At 38.6% G+C, this 26198-nt stretch overlaps 2 protein-coding genes across 4 annotated transcripts; both read right to left on the bottom strand.

Annotated features, from left to right (window-relative positions):
- Window positions 1-1000: 1000 nt before the first annotated feature.
- LOC113302166 (geranylgeranyl transferase type-2 subunit alpha 1-like) lies at window positions 1001-4865 on the bottom strand. Of its 3 annotated transcripts, none has more exons than XM_026551018.1 (9): window positions 4641-4865; window positions 4284-4405; window positions 4019-4178; window positions 3761-3921; window positions 3576-3680; window positions 2331-3134; window positions 2031-2220; window positions 1710-1896; window positions 1001-1502 (listed from the first exon to the last, which is right to left on the bottom strand). In XM_026551018.1, exons 2-9 carry the CDS (start codon window positions 4394-4396, stop codon window positions 1141-1143), a joined length of 2082 nt encoding a protein of 693 aa, XP_026406803.1. In that variant the 5' UTR covers window positions 4397-4405; window positions 4641-4865; the 3' UTR covers window positions 1001-1140. The 3 variants fall into 3 exon arrangements, with proteins under 3 accessions (XP_026406803.1, XP_026406804.1, XP_026406805.1); XM_026551019.1 differs by having other exon boundaries at window positions 4663-4865; XM_026551020.1 differs by lacking the exon at window positions 4641-4865 and adding an exon at window positions 4552-4611.
- Window positions 4866-6122: 1257 nt separating this feature from the next.
- Window positions 6123-17535, bottom strand: LOC113302163 (protein STICHEL-like 3). The gene is given in 9 exon segments (XM_026551015.1): window positions 6123-8061; window positions 9026-9114; window positions 9262-9325; window positions 9708-10338; window positions 10835-10927; window positions 10930-11007; window positions 11010-11384; window positions 12582-12801; window positions 13973-17535. Coding segments are annotated over 9 exon segments (3621 nt in total). The 5' UTR covers window positions 16034-17535; the 3' UTR covers window positions 6123-8051.
- Window positions 17536-26198: the final 8663 nt, after the last annotated feature.

Below are 26198 nucleotides of genomic sequence, written 5' to 3'. Positions count from 1 at the left end.
CCTTGTACATAGACAATGATCATATATGATTCATGTATTGCAGTTGGCCCCCGGCCCCGGCCCCCTGCCATTCATTAATAGTAACAATCAGTGTAAGAAAGAGACAATTAGAAAAGAAACGCAGACAAAAACAGAATCCAACTTAAAAATATCAAAACCGCTATTATAAAAGATTTAGACTTTAGACATTGTTGGTGGAATCTGATTTTATGGGTATGAATGGAAGAGGATAGACGAGTTACTTAGAAAATGCGCCCTATATTTAATGTCACCTTTGACTCTAAAAAGAAAATGAAGCAAACTTATTATCTTTAATATTGTCGTTCCCAAAAGGTTTTTCCTTTTGTTTTCTTAGAAACTGTGGTTTAGATTCTTCCAAACCTGACGATGGATTCAATAATGCCGATTCTAGCAACATTAACTTTTTGATTAACATTTTTGACTTAATCTCTTTACTGCCTATAAACACTTGCAAAGCTGCTACAGTAAAGCCTACGGGAATACCAATTTCTTTTTCCACGGAACGAACTCTGGAATTTTAGTTTTGACTTTGGAATGGCTGGAAGGAGGCCCATAAGACACGGGCTTACTGTAGCCTCCAATTTTTTAAGTGCAATCAGAGCATCATGTGACTTGACATTCAGAATACTAACCACAAAACTTGATTTTCCTATCCAGGAGTTTGGAAGATGGAAGCCCACAAGAAACCTTCTTTTGGAGTTCACGATACCAGTGTTCCCAAACAGGATCTCACCAGGCAAACCTGGAGTTTGAAAAAAAAATTAAAAAAAAAACTGAAACAAGATTCTAGCAATTGAATTCAATCCCTACGCATGCAGTCGGACCTCTTAATTCTGTAACTTTGTTGTGTGACAAGCCCAAGTGCTTTCCCTTGAAGAAACTTTGTAATTTTAGCACTGTATAATGAGAAGTGGTATCATCTACGAATATATATACTACTAGTAGTAGTATTTAGACAATGAGACTTTTAAACACCAGCTTTAACTCTAAAATTGTTTGTTCCATTAGTCTTTGCTAAAACCTGTCCATGAACAAAAAGAACCATACAAGGATACTTCAATCATGCATTATAAGATGTAAACACTAAGCAAGGTAGGCCTTAATATCAACTATAAATGATTAATTTACAACTTCACCATCTAACCATTTAAGATTGGGAAGAACCTTAACCAGTAAGGACCTGAGTTTATCACTGTTAATTGCATTCCCAGCAACATCAAGTTGCTTTAGTTGTAAGCCTTTAAAAACCACTTCCGCTTCCCAACAATCTGACACTCCAATACCCTCAATGTTTGACTTGTGAGATAAAGGTGAAGCACACAGATACCTAGTTGTATCAATTGGATGTAAACCGATCTCGTTGTAGGATATATCCAATACACTTAGTGACTGTAACAATCTCAGGGGTTCCAGTGCAGTGAAACTTCTGAATTTATTGTAACTTAGGTTCAAACAAGAGAGAAGTTGCAGTGCCTCCAAACCTGATACAGAAACACAATTATAAGTGTCAGAGATGTGCAATCACACAAGAGAATATGCAAAGATAACCAAGAAGTAAGTTACTATCTAGTAAGAGTGATGGTTTTCATCTTTCAAGAGGATGCTAAGCGATGACCTTTAGTTTCACAATAAAATGGTACGACGAAATCCTAAAATAAAATTCCAGGATACATAAACCAAATTTTCACCTTCAGTCGTTTGAAGTTCATTGTGGCTGAGATCCAGCATTCGAACCCACAGTAGATTTTCGAAGGATCCAATTCGAGATAATGACATGTTGTTAAGACGCAAGCAGACACGGTCATGTGAATATGAAGAAGTTGACTCTCCATAGTAAAGACAGTGCTTCATCAAAGACTTCCTGCTCAGGAACACCTGCAGCAACGCCCAGAAATATCAGTATATGAGCTTCCAAATATGGTTCCTTATGGAGCCTAACCAACAAAAGCAAGAGCCGTAACAGCATGAACGAATATTGCTTCAGACGACACAATTCAAAAGTAAATTACCTTCTCTAACAACGCTAAGCTGTGTCCGTCCTTGTAATACCTTGAATGTGAAGGATCCAGCTTCATCAAGTCGGATAGCAGTTCGAGAATTTCTTCAGTATTAACCTTCTTGTATGCAAATGAAGCATGGTATGACATCATTGCATCATGAGCCACCAACAGCCGCACTAGTGTGAGCTTTCCAATTTTACTATAAAATTAGAAAAAGCATAAGTACATCGGTTTGAGAACAACAAGAGTAAGCTAAATAAACAGTCTCTGTGTGCGAGAGAGGGAAAGAGAGATTCAAGAATACAATACCAGTTCACTTCTAACAACAACTCCCGGAATAGAGCAATCTCTTTGACTATTGTTTCAATCTGCCACGTTGAAGCTGTTGGGTTCTGGTCCGTGATGACCCGAATTCGATCAGAAGAAAACATATGACTGAGCTCCTCCAAAAGGGGCAAATCAGTATGAAAGTTACTGTCTGTCCAAACAACTTTCTCAACACCCTCACCTCCTTCACCATCTCTTTTACCGATCCCCAATCTCGTTGTAAATGAAAATTGTGAGGGAAAGCTATAGTTGGACCCACTGGAAGAAATGATACCCTGAGAATGTCCGACACTCACCTCAACCTGATAAGTATCCGAAGAGTTGTTTTTTTCATCAGGGAACTTCAGGTATGTCACCCAAGCATCAGCATATCCCGAGTTTTTGGTTGAAAGTGGCTTCCAGCTAACATCTTCGTTCTTAACGAACGTGAACTTAATGTCTACAGTTGATGAGTTCACACCTTTAACACTTTGATTAAAATAAAGAATGAGGGGAAAAGCTCCTTTATCTGAACAAAAATTTGTGCTAGGACTCGACATGCACCCCTCGAAGTTTCTATTAGTGGATAAGATCAGATCTGAACCATGATTTGGCCAAGACGAAAGCAGGAGAGGAGCATCTGGAGTAATTGTTTGATCAAGAAGCCAATAATGATAAAACCAGCCACTTTGATCATCTGGATCTGTAAAAATTGCTTGGTGCACAAGTTCATACTCTTCGGCCAAAACGTTCTCTTTTGGTTCAAACCCATGAATCCCTTGCTTTAGCAAATGCGAAAGAATAGCACTGCAACAAATTTAAATGTCTATAGAAGTAAATCAACAAAATTTTATACTTAAGAGTAATGTAAGAAAGTAAAATCAAATTAACAACTATTACTAATCGCCAACTGAATTGCAGTTTATGTCTCCTTTTGATGTGACCAATTCTCTGTGCCTTGGTATGACCAAATAAATCAGTACAGCAAATCAAAAACCTATGTCATTCACCCAAAAGTTAGAATTTTCACTCATCACCCAACACCAATCATACAGAAGTATCATACGTTATTCCCCTTTCAAACACTCTATTCCAACTATCAAACAAAAGAATATATAAGTTCTACTTCGCTTGACATCGACTTCATCATCATTAAATCCTCCCAAGGAGTACAAGAATGAGATCCAATCAAATAAACCACTGTCGATCTCCAAACACATAGTATCATATTTAAAAATAGAGTAATACCTACGATTGTGCCACGCTGAATAATTACTGAAATTTGTGTCTATCATCTCAGTTGTATGTTTTAACTCGACCTCTTCTGAGACATTCTGCAACCCCGCAACAAACCTGAAGAAAAAAAGTACAAAGATCAGTATAATTTCAAAAAATGCATCTCATCACTCAGTATTAAAACTCAAAATAAGCACCTCCGATAATTCCAAGCATGGAAATTCCGAGAATCAAGTTTCTGAAACCCATCGAGTAACCTAAATTCATGATAAGTTGATGATAATCCCTTGGATAAAACCCACTTTCTATGATGCCAAGCTCCATAAGACTTAACATTCCTTCTCAAAGCATTCTCAACCTACATAATCATCCATAGAACTAAAATTGATGACTAAACCAAAACAAACATCATATACAATTCAAATCCTTGGTAAACAATGAAATAGTTCACATACAACTCTTAGTTCTTCATTTAGAATTAATCTAACTGCGTCTTGATCTACTGCTGAGATGATATTATGTTCAACAGCTAATTTTCTGTAGTTCCAAGCCGTGTAAAATTCGGGATTAGTTTCTACTAACCGTGTGCTCAGATCAACGGCTTCTTCGTTATAACTGAGAAAGAAATTAGTCACTTAACTGATTAGAGTTAGATTCAAAATCACTACCAAAAAAACAGATTTTAAGGACAATCGAAACATTAGATAATAAGAAGTTTACATTTTGTTGTGGTGATTATGCAACAATTGAGTCTGAAGAGTTCTTAGATTAGCAGCTTTCTGTATCGTAGCTGCATCTTCTGGTTCTAGGGGTTTCCGCGGCTGACCGTGCATTTTCCTAGTCTGTGATTCGTAATGTTTAGCACTACATTATTGGTTTAACCCTAACAATCAAATATAATCATAAAACTGAAAAGAGATCGAATAATTTAATCATCTAAAATCTGCATTCTCATGATAAATTCTGGTTCATGACTTTCTACAATTACCTGATTATTAAACTGTAATCATAAAATTGAAAAGGGATCGAAATCTAAAATTTGCATTCTCATGATAAATTCTGGTTCATGAAAATTACCTGATTAGTTAATTGGAGTTACCTTTGCGACGAAGGAAGTTGGCAGTGGAAATGGACCTTAGTGGTTAAGTAAAGAATCTAGAGAACTGTAGGAGAAGTAGAAGGAGAGATCTTCGATGGAGATAACTTTATGTTTAACTAGGCTCTGGCCTCTGCGAAACGGTTCGACCAAAAACGGAATCGGTTCGGACTATCGGTTCCTGATCGCAACTGGCAAACTACCCTCTAGCTGAGCATGAGTTGGTAGACTGCGATACTAAATGAAGATGACGCCTTTAAATTCATCCGACAAAACAAAGATGTGCCGGCAAACAACGTTCTACTGAAGGCCGTTTCAATGCAACCTGTTTCAGTTGCCACTGATGCCAGTGGCCAGGACTTTCACTTTTAGTCAAGCGAGGATTCACAGGAACTTGTAGGACAGAATTAGACCTCGGTGTTACTGTAGTGGAGTACGGAATTGACAGTGATGGAACTAGGTATTGGCTCATAAAGAATTCATGGGGAACCTCAAGGGGTGAGGACGGATAAATGATGCTATTTTCATCTTGATGTACAGTATCTGTATCTGTGTTTCTCCTTTTCATATACTAAATAAATATTACAAACAAAAAGATACTCTTGAAATACATGTTAGATGTATAATCTGATAGTTTCTGCCATATAATTTGTGTTGATCCCCAGCTCAATAGATTGAGCACCAAGCTCACTATTATCTGCACCTCTAGCTGCACTGCCTGCACCTGCAACTCCAGGATTCCCTCGTGCGCACCATCACAGAATCTGATCTTCATTAGGTGGTTGCCGAGTGCATTCAATGGGAGTCGCACGCCTAACTCTTTTATGCGATTGCGCCAAATGAAGTATAGTGTTGCCAAGTCCTCAAAAGAGTTACGCATGCAGCCCTTCACATGTTTATAATTCTCGTGGATAATCAAGTGGATTTTCATCTTTAGGACATGAAAACTGACCTTATCAGAATTTCTTAACCTCCAAAGTTCAGCTCTAACTGCAAGTTTGGTGTGACCAGCCACAGATTGATCACTTTGCTTTGACCTTTTGTTGCTATATAAAATGCAATCAAACTAAGATTCGCTTTGATATCAAATTCTGCAAAAACCAACTTCCACAGCTACACTATGAAACCACATGATCTAGCGTTTCCATCTTTTGCTTGCAAAGATAACACCTTGAAGCTATTGGGATGTCAATCTCCTTAAATCTCTCTTTAGTTGGACAACACCTTCTCCACAATTTTTTCGAACTCTGAGCTTAAAGAAGGGGATAAACCACTCCTCCAAATCAATTCATTCCTCAAAAGCTGGAAACTTAGTGCACAAAAGATCTGTCGCGGATCTAACGGAGAATACACCCTACTGAATCTTCACCTCCGACTGGCCTCGGCAGATCTTGCAAATGCATACCTGCCTTCTCCAGAATTTGTCTAACTGCATCCATAATGAACCACAATAATGAAAGCTTATACACAGTGAAATGCTCTAATTTTTTCTGTGAGAGTGTAAGACATAATGAAAAGAACATTTTATGAAAATAAATAAATTGTAATTCATCTTCATTTGGATGCCATGAAATGAATAATGCCAAAGTGTGAAGATATGTCAACCTAAGCATGTCAAGGGATCTTACCCCTTCAAATATTTGAGTGAATCAGAATAAACAGTCTTACTAATACTGTCCATTTTCTTTATTGTCCATCCATGATGCTTCTCAAACTGCTCTCTCTTGCACAAAATCTTAACAGACTCCCTCAAAAGAATTTCAGCTAGTTTAAGACATTTTTGTTTCACCACAGCCACCACCACCATCACTACCGCTGCTGCTGACGCGTGGTAGTAGCAAGGGTTGTGACACCGACAGAGCGGAGCAGATGGTAGTGGCGGCAGAAGCAGCTGTGGTGGTGGCGGCGACAACAGGCACCTAACATGGGTGTTTTGGGAGGATATTAAGAGACCCGGGTCACTTAAATCATATTCTTGTTTCTGTCACAGCTCTCTCTGATCATGGATATACCTGAGAATGCAGAGTAATACGTACACCTAGACTACTTTCAAAAACTAGAAATGGATAAATAAATGTTTATAGAATAATACCTACCTGTAAATTAGTAACGACGAGATGAATTACTCCATCTTCATGATTTACTTCTTCTGCTTCGGATCTACTTTCTCATGTGCAACTTACATGTGATGAATAGAAGAGAAGAACAAGTAATTGCTACTTATGATTAACAACGACTTTATGCATAGACATAACAAATTTTCCATAGCATGACATTTTCTTCTTAATCGCCAAACGAATCAATTTTTAAGGCTTATCAAAAGAAACTCTACAATAGAGTGAAACAACAGCTTCTTGCATGGAAACACTCACTCTAGCCAGGATCAACAAGCGAATGATTTCAAAAAAATCGAAAGAATAAGTTGCCCCCTCATAAATGCAACCAATTCGTCAAACACGTGGTATCCAACCACAGCTCCTTGCAGAGAATTTTTGAAGTCTGAACACGGTTTGTCATGGTTTCAGGCATGATCTAGTGAATTCTCAATCTATCGCAGAAAACCAATGCCACATCAAGAAAGCACTACCAATAACAACATATTTTGTACCAGAAAATAAAATATATCTGAAGTGCATGAAAAAAATCCAATAACATATATAAGTAAACAAACATGGTTTCAAATGTGATAGGAAGGATAAACAAAACCTACACAAATCATTCTTGAAATCAAGATATCAGTGTCTTCCTTTAATAAGTTGAACCGAACAGGGATCCACATCTCTGTATGTACTTCAGACGTCACGGCCAATACGAAGTCAGAATCGCTCTGGAAAACACAAAAACTTTGGGAAGCAATCTCTGTACTATATGACCGAGATTATCATTTCCTTACCTTATGAACAACTGTGCAGCATAAAGTATGGCAATGCAGATTGATTATGAGAAGGAAATCGCTAAGTTCGAAAATTTCCATAATTGTGCAGTACAACTTCATCCATAAGATACCGCACTTACACCACTAACTCAAATCGTACACCCGTCACATTCTCAGGAATGTACAGATAGACGGAGCTTGATAGCAGCTAGGTCTAGAGAGAAGTTGTGAGCATTACGTGCAATAAAATGAGGCGTTTAGAAATACAAACAACATATGTAAGAACAAATTACATTCTCGAGAATGTACAGATAGACACAATAAAATGGGGACTTAGAAATATAAATAGCATATGTAATAGCAAACCGATATCATGTATGGCCATGCATACTTGCACGAACCAAATCAATTAAAAAAGAACTTTTTATCCATAGATGGGCAGGCAATCCTTGGCCACATCCAGCACTCCATTACTCTCATTTCCAATGGTAGGTATGCACAAACAATCACGATACTATTATGTTTGCCTACAACGTTAAATCAGCATGGTTAATTACATAGTGAATAACTGTAGTTGAAATTCATGGTTGAAATACTGGCGAGATCTCAGTAAGACTTTCTTAATGGTAAAATGAAGAGTGTCCCTACGTGGGATTACTTTCCTTCTACAATAACAAGGGTCGCAGTATCAGAGAATATTAACTAGACTTTGTTTCACAAACAGTGATCATGACATGGGCCATCAAGGCAGCACAACACTACGACCAGTGCATAAAATTCGATATGAAATGGTGTCTAGTTGTTGCATCGGCCTACTCAACTGATAACAAAAAGTTTTGATGAGGTTTCCTTCCAATGTACATTTTGACTCTCGCATAATATTATAATCCACGTACAACGACATGTATGAGAAACACGTCATCAGCCGAATACTATTCCAATTAAAAGATCCAAATGATATATAGAAAGCGACAAAAACAGAATAACCTCGCAAACTACAAACTCAAGATAGTATAATTCCGCACACTGGTAAGTAGTATAGGCATAACTGCATGGGAAATGATTGTGCAACGGAAAAGGGTATGAGTCTGTCTGGCGGCATTTTCCCAATCAGAACTGAATTGCAGTATTATGACAGAGTTCCTTACTCTACTATTTAATTCAATCTGGTCTTGAAACAACGGGCTATGTACATAGTCATGCCATTTTCACCTTATCTGATACTTGGATGAACAATATATATGATGAACTTAAAGTGCTGTTGGTGACATGGAAATCAGGATTTGTTCAACAACTTCAAATTTACTTTTGCATTTAAACATTTTCTGGTCAGCATAAAAATTTACTTTATTAAAAGGTACACAGGCTGACACAATTGACTTCGTGAACAGCAGAGAAGCATGAATAAATACATGGGAGACAACTGCAGAGACACGGAAAAGCCTTTACAGCTAACACATACCTATGTCTAGACAAAATGAAATAATTTACCTAGGAGATTTAGCAGAAAGACATCTACCACAGGGGACGAGCTTCAATAGGGAGCGCGGTCTCCGCGTCCTGATTCGGAAACGTGATAGCTGCGGATAAATGATTTCATGACATTCAGAATAATGTGGTATGAGTTTGCAAGTTAAGTTGGGATCCCGTATAGCAAGGTAATAATTACTTGTGAGCAAATGAAAATCGTTATACTAAGTAGTAACACCATATAGCCCTGTAGTTACCTTTCTTCGAGTTAATCTTGATGCTTTCCAGCAAAGTAAGCTTCTTGATTTGGGTTCCAATCTCCTGAAAATTTTGAAATAAGAAACAACTAAATTCAAGAACTGAGAGGATGTATTTAAAGGAACATCACACTGGTCAAGAGTAACCTAACAACTCCATAAACAGAAAGTAAATTAACGCACGTAGATCAGGGTTATAGACTCTCAGTGAAAATTCCATAAAAAAAAACTCTTTGTGAAAATAGGACAAATGCCAAACATTTCTTGCATAACATGAACCAACTTCATGGATTATAAGTTCTTGGAGTATTGGCACATGCTCATAATGGCAATACTATGTAAAAAGCAAAATACTACATCAACTCAAGACAAAGAATTTGACCCTAGATTTACTTTGAACAGTACTCAAAAATAAGGCATATAAACAATAGCATTGCATTACTTACAAGTTCTCTTGTTCAAGCTTCTCAGCGATTGAAATAGCTTTACGCCTTGTCCACCCATTTCGTTGTGATCCATCTGCTTGAATTACATGCGCCAAGGATACCTTGCTTTTTACAATACTCTGGCTTTGAGGATGTTCTCTAATTTTTCTCCCTTCTGGGACCGAACACAATGTAGATTTCTGATTAGCTGGAGGTGTTTCTCCACTCGACCCACTTTTCAAGCCTTTTCCTTTAATCTTTTCGGTGTTTCCTGAACGTTCAGTTCCCTCAGGCCCCCTCGATGAACCTTCTATTTCAACAATTTCGTTCTTTGATATCTCAACGGGATTCAAGGGCGACAAATGGACATGCCTAGACCCACCTCCTTTAAGAGCTTTATCTCTTTCATACCCTGCTTTTGAGATGCTGATCATACTATTATTTGGAAGGGACTCTTGGCGCGTGACCGTTCGAGAAGAGCCATCCTCAAAAGCTGGTAATTTCCCTCTCACATCTTTCCTTTGTTCACATCTCATCTCCAGTGTGATAGGAGACTGAAGAACAGATTCAAACGCCTGTAAGATGCTCCCACTGAACCTCTCTGCCTTGGACTTGTTCAGATGAGAGCTGAACATCAACAGTGCGGTTGGAGCTGCGAGAAAAATAAATAGGTGAGCAACTTAAAAAGGCAGAACAGGAATATTATGCCATCTTTCAGGAAGTAGGATCTCTTATAAAGGGAAATGCCAGGAATTCAACATTTGACTGTACTTCTGTTTACCCAGAATTAGTTTTCTTTTCCACGAGAATAATCCAATAAACCGAAGCTCTAGGTCTACCCTATTAAAGAAAGTATTTTTCCTAGACAAAATGAAATAGATACTACGAAGTAGAATGTTAAGAATATCCCGCTATAAGTAGCATCTACAACAGTTGGAACAAAAGTGACAGCTCTATATCATCGGTATATTTAACCATAATGTTTAGTCGTTAAAAAGACGAAATAAACAAAAAAAACCATAACAAATTTCAAAATCTGATCAGCCAGCTCATAATATATCGATTGAACTATTCAACAAAGCCTAACTATAGGTGAAATAGAAAGTCAATAGAAACATGTAACCCATGGTAGACATTCAAGATATTACCTGCACCATAGCTCACAGAGACCAGCCTTCCTTCTTGGTGCATGAACTGTCTTAGGGCATCGATATCAATCTTCTGAAGCACAGTCAACCAAATTCTTCTATTTCTTTGCGGTCTTTACCAGAAGTATACCCAGCACTTCCCCTACTTGCATCGGATTTCCTTTGAGGAGTCATCCAGCATGTTTCTTTCCATCTGTAACACTTCCATTTACCTTAGCAGTGTCATGATTAAAATCAGACCCACTTCCAGCTTGGAAATCTCGCAACCTAGTACTGGTAGACAAGCCCAGACCACTGTTAGATGTCTGAGCGTGCTCAGCTGCACATCTCCCGGTCATATCCCTCCCATTAAGGTTACTTCGGCTCAAAGGACTGTGGGTAATACTTGTATCAGCAGAAGAACCAGGTAACATATACAACTTATCAGGAGCAAGTTGAAGCAAGGCAGCTGTTAGCCATGTTAATTTGTCATTTGACATTCTAAGTTGTTTTTCAGCTTCAGACAATGTTTTTAGAGCTTGACGCAGTTTCTCCATATCTTCCTTGGACACTGAATTGGAAATAAAATTATATATCAGCAGCTGTAACGAAGTTCATATGTTAATTTCACACAAACAGATATAAATGGCAGAAACCTATCCAAACAAATTACACTCTTCAACTCCTAACAGAATAAGTGATGAAAGAGCTTGCTCCAAGGGCATCAATTATTTGATCTCTTACGATGACAAAGACAAGCACATAAGGCATCAAGTCGATATGCACATCAAAGTGGGTACATTGTCTTCTCATGTTCATAGCAGTTGAACTTCTTGTCCAATTTGGAACCCGCGGTACCACTTCTGAAAGCCTTGAGCATTAGAACTTCACTATTAAGATATGTTTTGGGCCAGTTTGGTAACCTTTGAATGTAATTGCTAGAATATTGTGCTAAAAAGGTCTCCAGACAGATGGAGGTTCAGTGTACGGTACAGATTCTACAGAGCATGCATATCTACGTAAACTGGCAATACTTCCGCACATGCCTATCAACTAAACAAGGCAAGGTATAAGGTATTTCATATATTAGACCCAGAAGCATGAAGTTATGCATTAAGTAGTTTTAAGTGCAGAATGATAAGTGTCAGTATGGCCTTGAGTAAAAAGCTTTTCCAGAATTGGAAGGCTAAACAAGTCCGCAGCAATTAGATTATGGAAACCCAACAAGACCTGAGAAACAATACACTTTGATTGGGAGATACGAAGAAAGACAATATTGCAGTCTCACAATAGAGAATCAGCAGTACAACAAAATAAGTGTACCTCTAGTCGCATAAAGCTGAAGAAGAACAATAACTCTTGGCTGCATTTAAATCTTAGAAAAGAGATATTGCCAAGGTTTAGTTGGATAGCTGAGGACAAAAATGAGTTCGGAAAGAAAATGATCGCACTTTGTAAGAAGATATCCATTTTCTTATTGAACAAAATTGATTCCACAATCATATAACATGCTTTCAAAGATCATGAAAGCTTGACAGCAAAACAGATATGGTAACGATGGGACACCTATTCTGATAGTAAATATATTAGATACATTGTGTTGTATGTACAGCTGCACGCAAAAGTTGTTTGATACGCTAGATATCATAGAATTTGATTTCCCTATTCAATAGAAGGTCGTCAATGATCTCAGGCCAAACGATTGTTACTTGAATGGGCTAATTCAATCAATTTAAGAGACAAAAGGGAACAAAAGAGATGTACTGACATGTTAGTCGGCGAAAGAACTTCCGCCTTAGCCTTTCCTTGGTGAATATGTAACTTCCAGCGAGAATATCAGTTATTACCGTGGCAAGCTGTGACATCAATGTCAATGGGTCTACCCCGGCTTCCATAATCTCTCTTAAATTTTTGACAGTGTTCACAGTGTCTGCTGACAATGCCAAATCAAGTAGATCTACCAATTTCTCGTCAGAGATCAAACCAACCTGGGAAAAAAATCGAAGAGAAGTATAAGAAGGGGTATATGAGTTCGAATGACAAACAATATTAGATAATATCAGCATACATATTATATATTATATAATTCGGGTTTTTACACAGAGATGGTGCTAAAGCAAAGGTACTGATCAACTTAATGTATATAACTAACTACATTAACTTTGCCAGTCAGTTCAGACCGTGAAATTCAGTTCGAGTTGCTTTTTCTTCCTTCGTCCACGACAAATATACAAGTACATGAGGAGCACCAGTTAGCAGTGACAGAATTCTACGTAGCCAAGCAGCCAGTAGAAACCAATATCACTACAAACACCCGCCCGGGGATCCCATCTCTAAACTCCTGATCCGCGCATACCATAACTGAATGTAAAGTTTGTGATACCTACACCCTATTGATAAACCACTCATTATGTTTATTATGTTGACAACGCTTTTGAAAATCCATTGGGAAAACATTAAAGCATTTGAAGAGCACTAAGGACTGAGATGTTTCATCTTTCTCGAGAAGTAACTTCCAAATGGGTGTATACAAGAGAAGAAGTTCATGAAGAAGTCCAGTGCAAGTGGGGCATGAATCGCATGGTATGTCAAACTCAACAGTCTTACTTAATATGAAAGATCAAGTTCGGTGTTCATTACGTATGAATCTAATGTATGATGATGAATATAACCAGACATGGTAGATCATGGTAGATCGACAATATTTGGTCAGGGGCACTTTATAATTAATAATAGGTATTTATACTAAGGATGCTTTGGGATTCAGTCAACATTAATAGCGTCTAGAACATAAAACTTATCCGTATAACATGAACATGTGCAGTACAATATTCAACTCACGGTGAAAGCGGATTCCTACTAAGCAAAAAACCCAAGGGGATTTCAGCCGGTCCAAAGTTTACGAGAACTTACTATTTTGTTCTTTAATTACAAAATATGAAAAAATCACTGCCATTCAAAAATTAAGACTATAGGCTAAAAAAAAAAACCTTCAAATTCAATGTATCATAACTTATACCTAATTCCGGCGGTAAGAGGCTATTATAGTATTATTTGGTATAAGAAAGGATTCTAAGCATATATACAATGATATAAAAGGATAGCCTCAGCTTGTAAAAATAAAACATAGTGCAGTGCTGAAGTAGAAAAAAAACTTACAAGCTCCTGGACTAGGGGAACGGAGATCCTCTGACCAAGCAAACTCAGCTGCTCAAGAGTCATCTCAGCATCCCTTAAAGATCCATCTGACCTTGATGCAATGAGTTTTAGGGCGTCCTTGTCGATTTCTAAGCCTTCTTTTGATGCAATCCACTGCAATGTATAGATGATATCTGCATCCTTCAATTTTGGGAAAAAGAATTTCTGGCACCTGGATATGATTATGTGGGGCAAATGATCAAGATTTGCACTGATAAGGATAAAAACGACACATCCAGGTGCTCTATCAATGACCTTTGAGATAGCATTCCAAGAATCAGAAGGCAAGGTATCGCAATCATCGAAAATGAACACTCGATACTGGGATTGCAGTTGGGACATATTCATACTATCAAGAAGATCCATAATACTCTCAAAGTCGAAGTTACCAACTGGGCCAACCTCTCTCACATTTCTACTCTTACCCAGATCATGTGCAATGCACGAATTGCAGACACCGCAAGGTTTTGGATGCTCTGAAGCTTGGCAAATCAAAGCTCTGGCAAATATTCGAGCACAAGAAGTTTTACCAGTGCCATGAGGACCATAAAACACATATAGAAAACCAATTCTTCTCTTCAAAACTGCGTTTGAAAGAGCTTGTGCTACCAAGTTCTGCCCCACTAGATCCCTGAAGGTCCTAGGCATGAATTTTTGCGTTAGACTTTGATGTCTACCATGGGATCCTCTCAAGGTCTTGTGACCAGATCTAGCTTCAGAAACAAAGTCAGAGTCAGCGTCACGCTTTAAACCATGATCAGCAAATATTCCTAGCTCGCCAGAGTAATCATGTACCCAAGCAGGATTATCACTGCTCCCCTGGGATCCGGATCTTTCAACTAGCAACGGTGCTGCTTCAGCATGAAAATTAGCAGACGGACTTGAGGATTCAGATCCCACAGCCATATCTAAATCATCCCTACCTTCAGGAAGGGAGCCTTCTCTTCTTAACCTGGATTCAGACAGCCCACATGATAAACTCCTACCTGCCAGGTCTAGAAATGTTTTACCTCTATGATGAATTCTAGACCAATTCCAGGGAATCCCACAACCATTTCTAGGACCTCCAGAAACATCCATGCTCGTCTGTCTTCTCTCTTCCTCTCCGTCATCCACATAATGCCTCCGATGGTTCGAGCCGTGTGGTAATGAATTAGAAGCGACTGACAATTCATTGTGAAGTCCAAAATCTCTTGATCCGGCAGAAGTCCTAGGTCTCCTCACACCACGAAACCTACGCTTTTTCACCCTGCTTAACTCATTGCGATAACTACGATTGCTTGCTTCTGGTTCCTCACTGATTTTCTCATGCCGCCTGCATCTTCCATCTTGGTGAACGTGAGAAGTTTGTCCAACATCACTATCCACAGACATCTCGTTCAGCTGTTCGGAAAGAGTTTTCAGATAGACGTTTTGATTTTGCTTCCCTCTTCTAACCATCCTCTTCTCTTTTCCATCTACTTTCCCTGTAACCAGAACAGAATTCTGACCATCTACCGGAGGCTCCTCTACACCAGCAGATTGTTCGCTTTTGCGTCTTCTATGACTGGACCCTTCTCCTTTACTTTCCCCTCCCCCATCTTGAATTCCATTCAGACTACCACTAAAACTAAACCTACCACCGCTGACACCGCCCTTGATTACATCTTCAGCAGCAACTTTTGATGTCCCTATAGTTGGTGAATTCCCAGGCAATCTTTTAGCTTCCTCCTTCCGTCTTTCATGACCAACAGACCTTCTCCTCCCATCTGCTGATTCCTTTTCAAGTTTCCTAGACATAGATTCAACAATGGAAGGAGAATGCCATGAAGGAGGACTAGTAGAAGGATCTCTAAGCGACCTTGATCTTTGAAGAACAATTAAATCCCTCATAAGCGACCTTTCGGCCAAGATAGGGCTTTGTCTATGCATATGGTTCTTCAAGTGAATACAATTTGTCAAATGTACGTGGTTGCGAAGATGGTCACTGATACCCTCATTTTCATCTTTGACAAATCTACCATGTATAATAGCTCTAGTCATGATCAGAATATAAACACATTCACCGGCATCATTTTACACTGTCTCGGAGAAAAAATAGAAAACTCATCATACTAACAACGACTCATACATCACCAGTTATCAAGAATCTCATGTTCTTCAAAGAATACCAAACAAACATGCATCCTTTTGAAAACCAAAAATTCTTGATTGATCCAAAAACCAGGAAACAATAATCACAATTCTCACAAACAAATAGCTCAAGGACTATGATAGAATTGAAAACATGCACAATGCAGCTGAAAAATCTAGAAATGCTAAAAAATGAAGAAACCTTGAAGCCAAAAACCCTAGAATATCACCGTAGAAGATAAAAATGAAGCTAGGAGGAGAGTAATGGAAGTCACCTGAGCTGAAAAACAAAGCATGGGATCCGTTTAAATCAAATCTTGTTGTGGGTATTATGAAAGAGAGATCTATCTGCATAGACTCACATGATTCTCTTTCGCGATAACGACAGTGTTTTTAGAGAGAGAGAGAGGGAGAGAGAGAGAGAGGGAGATCTGTCGAGAAACAGACACACCCCATACACACAACGGTGTTTTTGTCCGTTTTTCTTTCTTCTTAACATTAACATGAACCCTCTGTTTTTTCGAAATAATAATTTGATGAGAGTTAATTCGAAATCATCATGAGATAGTCGGTTTTGCTATTCCGCACTCTCAACACCGCTCTATTCCCAGCACTGCCTGACGTGGCAATCTGAGCTGTGTATACGACAAAAAAAAAAGTGGAACCACCTAAAATTTTCTCGCCTTTCAACTTGGGAATCTCTTCTATCTTCTTTATCATCTTGTAGCTGTGATTCACACATTGACGGGACCAATTTTTGATCAACAAATGAAATCAAGATCAAGGATTTTCCCATCTAACAAATAATCACAATAGTAACATTTCATAGGATAACATAATTAAATACTTGTAATCAACATCATCATAGATTAAAACCATCATCATAGATTCATAGATTGCAGTTTAAAAACCCAAAAAATCCCCTCTCATTTGAACCTAATTCACTTCTTTCTGTAAGTACGAAGTTTGTTTTGTTCGAACAACAATTTATCCGAACATCGTTACTGCCAATTTGCAGCATATCATGATTTATTCAATCAATCTAAAAAGTTTGGGAATTACCTAACCTCTAAGGCAAATCAAAAAACCTAAAAAAAAATTACACCCAAATCGATTCAAAACCTCCAATTACAAACCAATTTCAATTTTCGTTTTTTGGTAATTTTTTTTTATTCAAAAATTGCGAACTCAAAAAACTTACCTGATTTAAAATTAAATTCCCGTATTCCAGTTTTCATTTATTTTGCTTGATTTTTCTGTTCAAGAAGATGGATCAGTTGTGGTTTTAATTTTAATAACATGAACCTAAAGTTCTTCTGATTTTTTTCTAGTGAACATTTCATTTCATCTAAACATAACATAACTGAAAACAGAGAAGAGAGAGGGGGGAAGCCGGGACGTTCAGCTGAGAGAAAAGGAGTCGCTGTTTTTTTTTGTGTGTTGATAGAATTGATAAAGTTTTGTCAGTTGTACATGTGGACCAGGCCACGTCGGTCGGTGCTGCGGATAGAGTTGTGTTGAGAGCGCCCAATAGCATTTCCGTTAGATATTACATCCTTAAATTGGAATCAAGAAAATTTAAGGAATTTAATTGGAAATTTTTTAAATTTTGAGTACAAAAAGATATTTAAGGATTCTGGAACTATAGTAAAGAGGAATCAAGATTTTAAGAGTGTACAGTTCGGTACAGTCAGTGTGGTGGTGGTGTGGTCCATCAAATTTGGGTAGCAGCATATTAATGGACTGCCAGTGTAAAATTGTAAATAGCATTGAATGTCATATGTCCCAGAAAGAACGGTGTCTATTCAACAGGGACTCTTTTAAACAAATAAAAAAATGGTAACGAGATCTGTTCTGTCACACTCATGTTCACCGTTATACATACACCCATGGATCTTGTCTTTGACGGCTTTGGTCTTAACGTGACAATTTTCTTTTTCCTTTTTTTCCAACTTTATACATACAATTAATGGCTCCATTTAATTGAGATCGAAGTAAAAAACATGATGAGGATTGTTTGTTAAATGAAAAAAGTAATTACGGATTAATGTTTTTTGTGGCCTGGAAATTGGAGGTCATTAAGTATTTTGCAACAATTAATAGAGATATTTTCATGTAAGTGGTTGAGTTGGTCTTGGCCTTCTTGTGATTATGCCATGAAAGTAAAAGATTTCTCGCGCCTCTGACGATCATGTGCGGTATTAAGAAAGTAAAAATGCAGCTGAACAACTTTGGATGGACTTTCCAGTATTTTTAGACCATTTTTAACGATTAATATTGAGCCTAACTCAACAAAGCATCCTACGAGCAAAGGCGTGCTTATATGGATATTAATTCTTAATCGGGGTTTAGCAGCCTCTTTTGGGGTTAGACACGTGCGCCTCGTAATGATTACATTTTAATTGAATACTAAAAGTCGTGTCAATGATGCGTAATCATGAAATGATGAATGAAGCGACTTAAGAGCATCGGAATCTGCTCACTCTCACATTGCCCCAGATGTAAGTGGGATGATCTCACGTGACCACCTCTTGTAAGCTTCTGAAGTCTAAACATAGACTTCTTATCTCACACGACCCCCTCCCTATACATACCTCGACTCAAACTACAGTACCGTAGCCAACCAAGTACTGTTGTTCGCACAAGCCGCTGCCATTCTTGACCATTTTCAATCCTACTGACATTCACTTTGGTACTTAAATGCTAACCGTCTGTAATGTTCTAGATTTGTGATAGGTATGATGATTAGCTATCAAGTATTCCTCTAGACATCGCCACACCGAATCCCCGAACTAGAGATACTGTGAAACCCTATACTGCAAGACTACGAAGAACCACGGGTCTATTAAAACTGTTCCCAGGCAATGGGATCAGTTGTCACTTCAGCCAGCCTAACCAGGTAGAACGCAAGGAAGCTGAGCATGTGTCAATAAGGAAGCACGCTCCCGGAGAAGGCTCCATACGAGTTTGGAGGTTGTGTACAGAAATGGAAGTATAAATCTTTTTGCGTTTTTCGGACATCTGGGCAGCACACAAACACATACCAAAAATATCAACAGCAACAGGGACTGGCTGAAGAGAAGAAATGGGAATTGAGAAGATGTACACCAAATTTGGACACTATGGATATCCGAACTTAGCATAAGCTGCCCTAGCCATAGAATTATCTCTTTTTCGGATGAATTAGAACTCGATGGAGTCCATTTTTTTTTTCTGCCTTAGAACCAATCTCATATATCAGGTCATGAGTTCTCCAAGGAATGGAGTTGCTTTTATTTTGAAGGATGTGCACTACTCTTTGACAATCACCTTCAACAATCATACTATGAGCAATAACATGAGCAACAACATTAAAGGCTAACAGAAAACTCACTGCTCTTGCCACGAATGGGATAGTTGCCTGGACTTCAGTAGTTTTAGCACCAAGAATAACTATGTTGACATCACAAGCAACAGCAACATCCATATTAATCTTAATGAAATTTTGAGCTGGAGGTTACCACTGAGTAGTAGGAGCTTGATTAGGCTGGGAGGTGTGTGATAGTTGGAATCGAGTTCCTCAAGTTCATGATCACTTGCTTCTTTATAGGTGGGTATGCCAATACAAAGCATCGTGGATTATAACATGGATGTTAAAAGGGGATTTCTCAAAAATATTCTTGCTGCGAGCTTCCATATATCCCACCACCCATACAAAAGTTATCATACACATCCTGCTTCGACAACCAGAACTTGTAAAAAGCAAGAATTGAACTTTGTTGGATGAAGTTGATGTCGTTGTTCCAAAAGACATAGCTACTATAGCGATGCTGAAATCAATGATACTAAAAACAATTTTTATGGTCTAAATGCTATTATCCATGCCATAATCTTCAACATCATGTGTCCACGTGCACTACGTGGAAGCAAGCTTGGGATATCTTAAAAACCTTATTTGAAGGGAATACCGCTGAGAAAGAAACAATGCTTCAAAACCTAAATTATGAATGGGAAAACCTTTGCATGGCTGTCGAAGATGCGTTTGAGGAATTTAATCACAAGTTGTATGAAATAATGAATGTTTGTCATATATTAGGAAGGACTATTCCTGAAAAAAAGTGATTGTAATGAAAATTCAGAGATATTTGCTAGCTCGATATGAGTCTAAGAAACATGCCATCACTGAAGGAAACGATCTTACTACACTTTCCAGAAGCAATCTTGTTGGAAAGTTAAAGATCTTTGATTATGAACATCAAACTAAAGATCGAAAAAATATTGCCTTTAAAGCACTTAAAAACACTAAAGTACTTGATAAAAGTGAAAGTGTTGACATCTCTGAGAAAAGTCTTGTTAATGAATTACCAGATGAAGATCTTGGAAATTTTGTATCTATTATCACAAGACAGTTTAGAGATCTTCTCGAGAAGAGAAATGAACGGTTCTCTAGAGAACGTCCGTCGTCACCAAACAAGCTATATGATCGTATTCCTCCTAAAAAAGGTGGATGAAGATAGTAATGATGAGGATATGCCTCAGTGCTTCAAGTGTAGAGGTTTCGGTCACTTTGCTAACGAATGCCAAAACCACATAAAATACACTGGCAACAGGGGTCTTGCTGCAACTCTTAATGAAAATTATGATCGTTATGAATCAGCGGAGGAAGATGTGTCAAGTATAGCACTTTCGGCAGAAGTGGCTAATTTTGATGAAAATAGCAATACTCACATCAACCTTGATAAGCTTCTCGAAGATCTTTCTTTAATTACGTTTGAGGATATAATGGATTTTTCACTTTCTAATGAAAACTTTGTTACTAATGTTTCAGGATCATCTCAAGTTTTCCTATTTGCAGATACAAGAGATGTTCTCGGACCTCTTCTCAACCAAACATGTCCTTACTGTACCACTGAAGGTCAGGGACTCAAACAGTATTTCAAGTGCAAACAAAAAGTGAGGTATGTCAATAAACTGCAACGCAGGGTTAGTCGTTTGACAAATATGCTTTAATTCTTCCAAAAGTCAAACCCTTCCAAGGTAAGTAACTATGTTTCTTCTTCTTCTTCTTCTAAAAGTTTGAATGATTCTAAGGGAAATGATAAACCTAAAGGAAAGAAGAGATCTAAATCTAAACGATTAGAGAAAATGGATGTTGACAAACCTATGCATGAATCCCAACATAAATTAATTATGTTAGAAAAGGTGTATTTTTGTCTCACCTGCCCTCAAAAAAGACAAGAACTGTGCACCTCAAAGGCTTTGGGTCAAACTATACTTAGTTTGTGTCTTTAATATTATTACTTGAATTTTCATCTTTCGATTCATCCAGAGGATTTAATTTCAAATTCTTTCCATTAACAAATAGAGAATAACAATATTTCATGTTGAACCTTGCTTAATTAAATCTGGTCCAGTATATGGTCAAGTATCCACTCTGGTTTTTGACTTAGTTATTTACTGAAATGTCAAAATTTATTCTCACTGCATCTTCAATGAGTCTATGACTTGATGCTATACACATCTCTTTAAAAAGTCCATAACTTAATGACTTGATGTGGGTATAAAGTAAGTCTTGTGCCTTTCAGTATAAAATTCTCCCTGCCTATCTGACTTATAAGAAAGAGACGAGAATAGGATCCATGAGAATTCTTACTTGACAAACTAAGTTTGGCATGAATTTTTGAAGGTTTCATACTGATACTTACCTCTCTCAGTTACATACACTCTTTTCATGATACTTTTCAAGTATGAGTATTGAATAGACTTGTCCCATGTATAAAATTTAAGGAAGGGTGTTGATGGTGGTTTTCGGTTTAGGGCTAAAGTCGTGAAACCCTGTATTTTAATACATTGTTGTCCTGCAAAATAACAAAAGCCATTTGGAAGTGATGAGTGCTTAAACCTTTTCACTTACATATATATGTATTGAGAAATTCAGCATATTTATGAAATTTATCCGGAATGGTGCGTGAAGCAACAATCCCAGATATTCTGTAAATTTTAACCTATCGCATTATTTACTAATGCATGACCTGCCTGGTATTTTCCTATGTTATGTTCCCAGCTGAACTCTCCATATTGGCATGACATGACAATTAATGTTCACTCGCATCAGAGTAGCATGAATCTCCCGAAGTGTCAGTATTGAGACCTGCATGAAAACATTCACCGAGGCTACACCACCTCTGATAAAGAGACCAGCGTGTTTACACATTTTTTAATTAAAAGTTAGCGCGATTGAACGCGTTTAAATTCCTTAAGCAAAATATAGACTATCCATGTCCGTCTCAAAACGATCACGACCCTCCGTTTTGGCCAGTCGATTTATAAAACCTAGATGCATCCTAACATGGTCGGACAAGCTCCATAATGTTAACCATCGGGCCCACTATCACCCCAACCGATCGGGATACTTTTAGTTCACTCGCAGCACCCCTGCTCGATCCTTCGCCGCTTTAGCCGAGCTGCAAACCTTTCAGCTCTCACACTCGTCGGCTGAGGCGCTTCGTCGTGTCTCCATTTCTCCTCCATGCTGACTAAAGCCAAAAAGGCCTGAGTACGCTCTCGAACGATGCGTAAGTGCAGAAGAGACATACCCCGTATGGCACGACCAGCTTCGCGAAATGGGGAATCTATTTTGGCCATCACCTCCTCGAACGCATTAGCCTTGGGTTTGTCGTCTTCAAAGATATTTTCTGGAGTAATCATCACCAGCAGTTCCCATCATACACTGCAAAAAGGGCGTTATGATCATATCAACGGCTGGTATATATAAAAAAAATCATTATCATCATCAATCAAAAATAAAGGAGTAATCATCACCAGCAGTTCCCATCATACACTGCAAAAAGGGCGTTATGATCATATCAACGGCTGGTATATATAAAAAAAAATCATTATCATCATCAATCAAAAATCAAACCGCATAATGAACATGGAGCAATACCTGGAACGAAGAAGAGAAGCAATTCTGCGACGGGAGAAAGGCTCCTGTGTCTTCTTTATATTCCACAAATCAGAAAGATCCCAGGAAGAAAAAGAGTCTCTACTTGTCGTGTATAAAGGCTCCAGATGCGGGATAACAATCAAGTAGATACTTATCTATCTGAAGACAACTGACGTGCGCTGAAGGAAATGTATCTTACTCAAGAACCGAGCCAGCCTCTATCCTGGTAATGTACTCCGAACTTCCCTTGTGAATTTCTTCGTCTGTCACCATCTAGTACTTACCCCGCAATAGCATCGCTATTACGTGCTAAGCAGGGGACTTAATATTGATGGTGGTTTTCGGTTTAGGGCTAAAATCGTGAAACCATGTATTTTAATACGATGTTGTCCTGCAAAGGAACAAAAGCCATTTGCAAGTGATGAGTGCTTAAACCTTTTCACTTACATATTTATTGAGAAATTCAGCATATTTATGAAATTTATCCAGAATGGTGCGTGAAGCAACAATCCCAGATATTCTGTAAATTTTAACCTATTACATTATTCACTAATGCATGACCTGCCTGGTATTTTCCTATGTTATGTTCCCAGCCGAACTCTCAATATTGGCATGACATGACGATTAATGTTCACTCGCAGCGGAGTAGCATGAATCTTCCGAAGTGTCAGTATTGAAACCTGCATGAAAACACTCACATAGGCTACACCACTCTCTGATAAAGAGACCAGCATGTTTACACATTTTTTAATTAAAAGTTAGCGCGATTGAAGGCGTTTAAATTTCTTAAGAAAAATATAGACTGTCCATGTCAGTCTCAAAATGATCACGGCCCTACGTTTTTGCCAGTCGATTTATAAAACCTAGCCGCCTCCTAACATGGTCGGACAAGATCCATAAGGTTCACCATCAGGCCCAGTATTACCCCAACCGATCGGGATACTTTTAGTTCACTCGCATCACCCTGGTCGTTAGCCAGAAGTTAGGGTGCTCGCGATGTTTAAAAGAAGCTCAACGAGCTAAGACCGACCATATCGGTCTCAAACTCATCACATCCGTCAAACTTAGCCAGCCTAGTTGGATGGCTCGGATGTTATTTCGAACGACCAATGAGGTGCAGATATACTCACCAGCAACTCGCCTCCATTCCTAGTCGGTCGAACTGCTTATGATATGCTAACAACCACCAAAACGTTAGCACGAAGACATGCCAGCCGCATGAACCAAAGGAGTCTTAATCGAATCAGGCTTCCTAGGTCGGTCTTAAATCAATCGTGACCAACCAACTTCGCCGGCCGAATTGACCGTCCTAGATTCAATCTCACTCAACAGGTAGGGTGTGGATACGCTGACCAGTGGCTCGGTTATTGATCTGACAAATCGAGTATTCTCTAGCACGCGACTAATATCCAAAATCGTTGGCCCAAAGTAGGTTGGCCACACGGTTTTAAAACCCTAAAATTGAATCAACGGCAGTCGGCAACTGCCGGAAAACATCTCGGTCGTCCGACTTCGCCAGCCAAGTTGACCGGCCTAGATTCGATTTCAGGTGACCAACAAGATGTTGTCGTGATCACCATCCACTCCTCTTTCACGAGGAATGATCGTCCAAGCAACAACTTTCCCATAAGGATCCCAAACGATCGCCCAAAGGTAACTAGTTGCGCTGCTTACACATAATTCAACGGCAGCCATCAACTGTCGCAAATCATCTTAGCCACTCAACTTGGCTAGCCAATTTAACCGGTCCAGATCCAACCTGGATCAACCGATAGGATTTTAGAATGGCTACCAGTCGCCACTCTCCTATAAGGGACTGATCGACCACTCCTTGGGATGCGGGCGTAACTCCTGCCAACTTCCTTAAAGAGGGTGGTCGCGCTCCTTTTAAGACATTCAATTCGCGACCAATTTAAACGAGCTCTAAAACAACGATGTCTCCTGCACATCGATTATTTTCAGCTGCTTATTTAAAAGCGATGCTTTATATACATCGATTATGAGCTATGTTTTATGAATATTGATTTCACAAATAATTTTTATTATTTGACCTAAAAGCACTATGTGCTGCTTTTAGCGGCAAGTCTCACGACTTGACCCATATATTTGAGACATCAAACATGTCACAAACTGGGGGATACTCACCGGGGTATTGGTCTGGCGGTTTACAGCGTGCGGCGTGCAACACGCCCATTACGAGAACGTGCCAGGAAAGACGAACGGTTAATAGTAATGAGAGTAGTGGGTGAAAACGTGGTCAGTCTTCCCTCATAACGGAAACATGATGATTACCACCTTCCACACAACCCCACTTCTCCATTACTTAACTTCCTCCACTTCCTATGAGATTAGGGTGCGCTCGAACATGACTTGTATAAATAGGATTTCAACCTATTTTCAACAGAGAACACAAGTGTTATCAGCACAAGTATCCAGAAGCCATATTCTGATACAAGTCATAAAATAGCCACACCTTCATAATTCAACATTCTGATCTCAAACACCTTCTTCGCTTCCCTCCCTAAGATCAACTTTTCTCCTTCACTTGTGACCGAATTGAATCTGGAACGACCATTTCTTGGTTTAATCCAGAGTCTTACAGATTGATCACTCGAATCTAAAAGTACTCCAGTGCAGTGCATTTGTTTAGGGTTTGAATTCGTTTCTCATCAACACACCCAAATTTACCAAAAATAGCAGAATCAGTTTTTACCCCAAAAAAACTGGCGACCACAGTGGGAGATTAATCTCTCGGTTGCAAGATCAATTTTCAATTTCATTTCAATTTTCTCAAAAATTCAAGATCGTGAAACCTTGTATTTTAATACGATGTTGTCCTGCAAAGGAACAAAAGCCATTTGCAAGTGATGAGTGCTTAAACCTTTTCACTTACATATGTATTGAGCAATTCAGCATATTTATTAAATTTATCTAGAATGGTGCGTTGGTAGGCTTGGGAATGTGTGTAAAATAAGAGAATAAGAAGCCTACATGTTATAACCGCAAGTGCACGGTGTCGTGATGTAGTGTGTGCAAGTGCGAGTCGATCCAGAGAGACTTGTGTGTGTAAGTTGAAGTTTCCTAAGCTAATTCTCTAAGCAGTGAACTAATGAAGCAAAGAGTAACAGTGGCAGTGAGTGACAAAGAGTA

The sequence above is a fragment of the Papaver somniferum genome, chromosome 8 (assembly GCF_003573695.1).
Source record: "Papaver somniferum cultivar HN1 chromosome 8, ASM357369v1, whole genome shotgun sequence".
Taxonomy (NCBI): domain Eukaryota; kingdom Viridiplantae; phylum Streptophyta; class Magnoliopsida; order Ranunculales; family Papaveraceae; genus Papaver; species Papaver somniferum.
This window is presented reverse-complemented; position numbering and strand designations above follow the sequence as displayed.

Coding starts and splice junctions, on each gene's coding strand:
- LOC113302166 (XM_026551018.1), bottom strand. CDS start 4,396: ATGCACGGTCAGCCGCGGAAACCCCTAGAACCAGAAGATGCAGCTACG. Junction 4,179..4,283: donor CATAATCACCACAACAAAAT/GTAAACTTCTTA, acceptor TTTCTTTCTCAG/TTATAACGAAGAAGCCGTTG. Junction 3,922..4,018: donor TAAATGAAGAACTAAGAGTT/GTATGTGAACTA, acceptor ATGATTATGTAG/GTTGAGAATGCTTTGAGAAG.